This window comes from Nannospalax galili, unplaced genomic scaffold, assembly GCF_000622305.1.
Source record: "Nannospalax galili isolate Female #2095 unplaced genomic scaffold, S.galili_v1.0 scaffold1174, whole genome shotgun sequence".
Classification (NCBI taxonomy): Eukaryota; Metazoa; Chordata; class Mammalia; order Rodentia; family Spalacidae; genus Nannospalax; species Nannospalax galili.
This window is the reverse complement of record NW_008335361.1, coordinates 69,269-76,518: the sequence shown is the minus strand read 5'-3', so window position 1 is coordinate 76,518 and position 7,250 is coordinate 69,269. Positions and strand designations below refer to the sequence as shown.

Here is a 7,250-nt window from a genome sequence, read left to right as displayed (position 1 = left end):
GGATCATTAAAAAAGACATGAAATTTGGAGGAGGACATGTTGGACAGAAGGAGTTCAGAGAGAATGGAGTTAGGATAAGGGAGGGGAATTGGAGGGGAGTACGATCAAAATATATTAAATAAATGCATGAAATTGGCAAAGAATAAATTAAAGTTTTTTTTAAAGAGAAAGAACCCCTCCCCTTGAGTGAAACATCCTGTCAGTTAGAGCCCATTGGTGTCTCTAGCTAGTCAAGTTCTCCATTCACCTTCCTTCCTCACCTCCTGTCTCCTGTCCTACTCACTATGGAGAGCATGGTCCAGAATTTTGCTCTGACCTCCCTGTGGCTCCATGGTCTGTCATCTCTGTCAAGTGAATTAGATGAGACACATAGAACAGGGTGCAGAAGACAGGCAGAGTTACACAATAACATGAGGTCACCTCAAGGGTAAGACAGCATTGTCAAAGGGACCATCGCAGAGGAAAACACTGCCGAGGGTCAGAGTGGACCACATCCAGGGAGACATGTTGAGGGAGACTTTATCCTACTTCCTAAAGTCTCCACAACAGTTTTCACAGGGGGCATTTTTTTTATTGGTGATGAGAGCAGGAGATAGAAACTTGACAGGCAGTGTTAGGGACAGGGGTGTTGATTCTTGTCCTTGGCCAGGGCCAGAACTATCCTTGGTCTTGTCCTGGCTGAGGGCAGAAATGCCAGAAGTATTTGGGACTATTGTTCTAGTCTGATTTCTTGTCATCTTTCTCCTTCATTTACCCAGTTGCCTAGAATCTGTTAGTAAAAGAGTGACTGAAACACTAGCCCAGACACTTGGGATGGAGAGGCACATGGGCACCTCATACCTCAAACACAATTTCCGCTCTAAGTCCTATGGAAGTCCCTGTGTTAGCAGCTCAATGGTAGCCCATCTCTGGGACCCACTGTGGTTATGTAGGAGCTCTGCTTGCCTCCTATCTCTTAAGCTCTTACCTATGAACTTAAACTCCTTTCTAAAAGCTCATCTTCCTTTTGGTCTGAAAATTCATTCTTTGAATTCACAAGACAAGAACTCTGAGCCAGTGACTCAGTGGAGGTTTAACTCCTGAGTTATGCCCACCTAAGACTAGAAAGCCTCTGCTGCACTCAAGGACCCCACTTTTCCCATATTTGAAGCATTGGCAGGCCCACTTGGATGAGCTCCTAAGGGACTTCACAGTGGTGTGTCTGTTGTGTAGCAGAAAGCCTCCTACTACATAGCACTCTTATTAGCTTCCCAGTGGTTCAGAAGGTCTTGTCTCCATGCATGGCCAAATCTTTTAATAACAACAAAAATCACTAATAAAATAGATGAAAAAGAAAGAAAACATGTACAAAAATAGCTATCTTTACCGGGAAGAAATAGCCCTGCCTTGCTGGGCCTCAACAAAGTCCTGCTACCTCCTTTTTTCTAATCTGTAGCTAACCTAGCATCTGGTATTTTCAGTCTCAAGACAGGGATCAATGTGTCCCCCACTTCATGTGGAATTTCAAATTCCAAGGAGGAACAGTTGGTACTTTCCATTTCCTTAAACAAGTGCAAGAACAGGGATTGTGAAAGAAAGGATGAACAAGCATGTGCCCTTCAGATCTGCTGGTCAGAGAGCACAAAGATCATGTCCAGGGACTAGACGTGCCAAGCATGTGAATCCTACACCCACGGCACCATTAGATCTCCTAGCCCTTCCCCTTTGAGACCTGGTGGATAGTTTTCTTTGAGGATAGTATTCATTCCATTTTCCCAGGCCTGGACTTGAGTACAACTTTCCTGCTCCGATCTCTGTCTCCTGGTTGGTTTGGTGGAGGCTGACAGCAACAGGATCTGCACAAGCCTGAAGCAATCAGAATCCTGCATTTTCAGTTCTGGATTTATAAGCTGACAAGTAACTTAAGTCACTGGATTGTTGTAAGAGATGCTCCATTCCCAATGATTTTCAAGCCTTTCTAAAAGGTCATCTTCCTTCAGCAAGTTGGGCTTTGAGGTCTTTGACCTCTGCTGGAGAACAATCTGCTTCTCCCTTTACCTATGTCACAATTAGGAATTGGCTTCCTAATTCAATAGCTACACTAGAGTATGTCAGTGTGCAGAAATGGTTTGTCTCCTTAGGTGTGTCGAATCTTTTGCTCATAGAGAATGTCCTTAACATCTTGTCAACTTCCATCCAGTCTGTTTGGTGTATGCTGCATGGCTAGATCTCTGGTTCCCATGGGGGATCTATTAAACGTGCAGAAACAATGGCTCTCTGATGTTAGTCTATAGCAGTGCAGCTTCAAGAACACTGGAAGCCTTGCTCCAGCCCCACACCTTCATCTGCTGATGCCACAGCTGTATACGTATGCGCTGTGTGTCCAGTAGCAAGGACTAATAATTCTGGATATGTTAGAGCCTTAGATCATGTGGGAAACAAGAATATGACTCACTTTTGTAGGAGGAGAAAGGCTCAAAAAGGACCAAAAAATAATATTAATACAAATTCTCTACCCTCTAATGGTCACTATTCAGGACTACTGGGGTCTTTGAGAACAACAGGGCCTTTCTTTACTCTTGGCCCCTAAAGCTGCCCTGACCCCATGGTTTCAGGATCTTACCACACAAATTCAAAGAAGGAAAGTCACAGACCACAGAGGGTGTGTTTTAGAAATAAGTTTATTATAGATTCTCTGATGGGAGCTTAAGTGGGGGAGGGGAAGGAGGGAAAGAGGGTGCTCCTGTATAGCAGGAGGGGTCCCAGGAGATAAGGTCCCATTGAGCTGCTGGCCTGGGGCCTTTTTAAAAAACTGCTAGCAGAAATGGGGGTGAAGTATGGGGAGGGAGATGAGCTGGTCAGTCCTTTTGGCCCAACCAGGTGTCCTGTGCCTCCTCTCAGTTTCAGGTTTGGAGTCACTGTAGCCTCTGGGCAGAGCTGCTCATTTAAGAGACACCAAAGAAACAGGACCCAGAACTCTCTTCTGACATTCCTGGCCTCCAGCAAGAACACTCTCAAAACTGCTTCTTTGGGGTCCCTGCCCTACCTGACCAGTTTCTACCTCCTGTTCTTATCACTGCTGCAAGACAGAGGCTGTATCAGACCCAGAAAAGCCTGCAACGAGCAAGGCCTTGTTCTGAGGTTTTGGCTATACAGTGTAAAACACAGGCCTTAACTTAAAGAGAAAAAGAGACAGACTACTCTGTGCTAAATAGGAGTGTTCATGGCCCAGAAACACTGATTCAGGTTGCCCCAAATAACATCCTCCAATGTGGAAGCAGTTACATGATCTTTATAGTCACAAAAGACGGCCATGAATCAAGGCGTTTACCGAAGATGCATTGGTGGGGACAGCGGTAGGCAGAGTTATAGCAAAGTGGGGAAAACTCCACTGTAACTCTCAGATACTAGCCAATGACATCTCAGTTTTTGGGCTGGTGGAAGCTAGTGGTCTATTAAGTTAATCCATTCCAAGGGTTTTACCTGATCGTTGAAAGGCTGTTAGGTCAGTTACAGAGGTGGGCAATGACTGGCTCCTGAGAGAACTAGAACTAGCCCAAAGTAATTTTGGCTCTGGATCTACAATATTCTGACTCTAGAGTCACAAAGTTCTAATCAGCCAGTCAGCCCTGTAGAATCTTCAACAGAGACGTGTTTTGTTTTCTTCTGGCAACTCTCTGGAAAGATGCTCTACTCTCAACCTCCTTCAGTTTTCTGAGATACTAGGGGAGCCAGGCTCACTCCCAAGACTCAGGCTGTCATGAGGGCTGAGATTTTTTATCTTAGTCTAAAGTTTCTCCTAGGGCCAGGCCTGCTTGCTTTGGGCTGTGCTGGGTTCCAGGAGTGAGGTGCCTCTGTGCTGTGCCATCTCTGCTGTGGCACCCACACCACCATCCACAGTTCTGACAGCAAGTCCCTCTGGGGCTCATGCTGTGTCCTGCCCAGATGGGCTGGGGAAGAGGGTGGGGGCAAAGGCATTTCCGAGACCCTGCTCCACCATGGCATGGCCCTCAGGCTGTGGCCATAACTCTGCTGCCCACCATGGCTCCAGACCAGGAGCTCTGAGATGTGGCTGTCCCAGGTTTGCTCACCTGAACAGTTCCTACCTTGAGGGTCCTGCCACTTCCCTCTGCCCCATTCCTTTGCATTCAAGGCCTCACAAATACCTCTGGGCTTTTGAAGGTCTATCCTTAGGTACCTCCAGCCCTCCTCCTTCCTGCTTCCTTCTTCCTTCCTCTTGGCCAGGGAATCTTTTCTGCGGTACAATTCCCTAGTCCCTCCTAGACTCCATCCTTGTAGGGCCTGAACTTTTGAGAGGCAAAAGTCTTCTTCCTTTTTCCTTTCCTTTGGTTTCTTTTTGTTTCATTTCCTCTCCTCCCCTCCTTTCCCCTCCCCTCCCTGCCCTTCCTTTCTCTCTCTCTCTCTCTCTCTCTCTCTCTCTCTCTCTCTCTCTCTCTCTCTCTGGCAGTGTCTCACTCTAGTTCAGGCTGCCCTGGAACTCATCTGTAGCCCAGGCTAACCTCATACACATGGCCTTCTACCTCAACCTCTCAGTGGCCGGGGTTACATATGTGAATCATTACACCCAGGCTTTCCTCCATTTTCTGAGGAACCTCTCTTTCCTAGGCACTGAGTACAGAACTCAGAGAACCTTCCTGAAGGTCCACACGAGGAGGGGACACCCTTTACTTAAATATTTCAAGACAGCTTGCAAGCCACAGGAAACTCAGCAGACTCAGGCCCAGACTTCTGAGGGAAACATCTTTATTGAGACTGAAACTTCCACAGGGACTGCAGCCATTCCTGGACTGTCGGATCCTGAGCATGTGCAGCCAAGGGCAGAGACTGGCCCTCCATGGAGCACTACGCAGGAACGATCAGCAGGATATAATCCTGTGAACAGAGAGAGTCTCCTCATCTGTCCCCACTTCCCACTACACCTGCTCTGCCCAGATGCTCCTAATACTCAGAGAAGCACAAACATATGTCCCAAGGACACTAGGAAGAAGAGGCAGGGACTGACTGGACAAGGGATAGAGCAGGGAAAAGGGGGAGTCCTGGGAGTGCTTATGACGACAGGAACACACCAGACTCTGGAGCACTTCCTGAGACACATCGACTGAGTGAATGAATGACAGGGAATGAATGAATGAACAAACAGATCAGCCATGTAAGCATGTGTAGACTGTGCACTGTCTAGCTCCAGGTGGTGTCGCTCTTGTAAACCAGTCTGAGTAGTGCACTCTGCAGTTTGTGACATGTAACCGAACAACAGCACAAAGCATCCTAGTGGTGAATCAGCGAGTGAGTCTTGCCTCTCACAGGTCTGGTTAAGGGGCAGTGCTGTGGTGACTTGAAGGCACTGGCTGTTCCTTTTGGTCATTCAGAGCTATCAAGGAGCCTCGGGCCACCCTGTGTGGCACCTGCTGATAGCCCCAGGAATGGTGACATCATTTCCGGAGCAGCCACAGCCTCCATATTACCTGTAAGGGTTCCCCCAGTCCTACCCAAGTGTATCTGGGTCTCCCCGTCCTCAGATCACCTAGGCTGATGTTAGGGCTGGAGCAGCAGGCTGGAAATGGGGGAGCAGCACACACTGAATGGTTCGATAAACCGCTGCCTCCTCCCACCTCTGCACAGCAACTTCTGGTTGTTAAAAGCAGGTTTCTATGGTCAGGAATGGGGTTGGCAGGCAAGGGTCCAGGTTCAAGGTCCTGAAACTCAATTTCTTTTTTTTCTTTTCTCCCTTCCAGCCCTCCTTTCCTCCTTTCCATCCCTCCCTCCCTCCCTTCCTTTTCTCCTTTTTGAGACAAAGTTCCACTATGTACCCCAGACTGGCTTGGAAGTCATGATGCTTCTGCCTCAGCTTCCTGAGTTCTGAGATTACAGGTGCATGCCACCACTGTGGGAATTTTGGGAGGTGAGACACAGGGAATGAAGGGCATGTTTAAGCCTTACCTTTCTTACAAACTATTTTCTCCCTCAAATCCCCTCAAGGTGGGAAGGGAAGAGAGGCTGGACAGGAGACAGAGTGGGCCTGGAGGGTATTCCAAGGCAGCACCTCAGGCCCCGCTCTGCTTTCTGGCTTTCAGGTTGGCTGCATCTGACCTGCCTGGCCTAAAGCCAGCCTGGGCAATCCCTGGTTCCCACTTCTGGCAGTTTGCAGAGAGCAGGCACCAGGCACAACAGCATTGTTTGGGGATAGGGACACCTCAGTTCTAGGGCTGTGGGTGGGCGAAGACAGATAAAGCCCCGTTGGACTGCTTGTCACCTTATCAACTCTGCCTCTCTGACCCTTGGTTTCCTCATAGTCAAGATAGGGGAAATAATAGCATTGACTTTATTTATGTCAGGTAGCAATGTTCTTGACTAGCCCTGTGGTCTGGCTCCTGAGGGGCTGGCACCCACCCTTGCGGGCCTCCATCTCCTCATCTGTAACTGAGGTGTCATGTCTATTATGGCTGTGAGGCAGAGGTAAAATAGGGGAGGCAGAGGACTTGGAAGCAGCCTCAGCTTCTAACTGCATGGTCAGCACATGCCTCCTGCCCCTTCCCTGAGAATCATGGGAAGATCCCCTGTACTTACCTGGGAGAAATCCATCTGGGCCTGGCTGAAGGAGATGCCCTTGATGTTGGGCAGTGGGAGGCTATGTTCTCTGAGCCACTCTGCAAAAGGAAGACCAGAGCTCAGAGCCTGGTGGGCAGGGATGTCTATACACGCAGGTCAGGCCTGCTGTGCCCTGCCTGCTCAATAGCTGGGAACTAAGGTGCAGGTAGGTGGCCTTCTCAGCCCCTTGCTGGAGGACCTTCCCCATCTTCATCAGGTAGCCCTGAAGAGCATGCAGCCCAGGGCAAGCAGGCTGTATCGGGGTGTCCAACCTTCTGACGCTTCAACATGACAGTGTCATCCCTGAATGTGTTGGGCCAGGGAGTGTTGGGAGACCTCTGTTATGCAAAAGTCGAAGCCCCTTCACACCGGACAGCTCATGCTCGGGGAATGTGCTGCGGGCTCCTTTTCATAGCAAGGTGCTTTCTGGCATCTTTCCTGTCTCTCCCTTTGAAGTGGCCGCCACAGATGCCTTGACATAAACATGGCCTTTGGCTCTATGCATACCATGCCTTCCTGTGTGTGATTTTTACAGGTAGACAATAGTCTAGCAGAAACCCACTTCCACATGTAAATAGAATATCTCACAAAGTATCTAAAAGCTTTTACCACTACCCCCATGGTATATAAATATGCTAGTCTTCTCTTAATAGTCGGAGATCAGG

General features: G+C 48.6%; 1 protein-coding gene across 1 annotated transcript in view; it reads right to left on the bottom strand.

Annotated features, from left to right (window-relative positions):
• Positions 1-4,842: 4,842 nt before the first annotated feature.
• LOC103731645 overlaps positions 4,843-7,250 on the bottom strand; it is a 19,003-nt gene continuing 16,595 nt past the window's right edge. The window contains exons 14-15 of the mRNA XM_008830024.1: positions 6,565-6,644; positions 4,843-4,872 (exon numbers count right to left, since the gene is read on the bottom strand). Of these exons, the coding sequence (XP_008828246.1) occupies positions 4,843-4,872; positions 6,565-6,644 (110 nt within the window). The remainder of the gene's footprint in view (positions 4,873-6,564; positions 6,645-7,250) is intronic.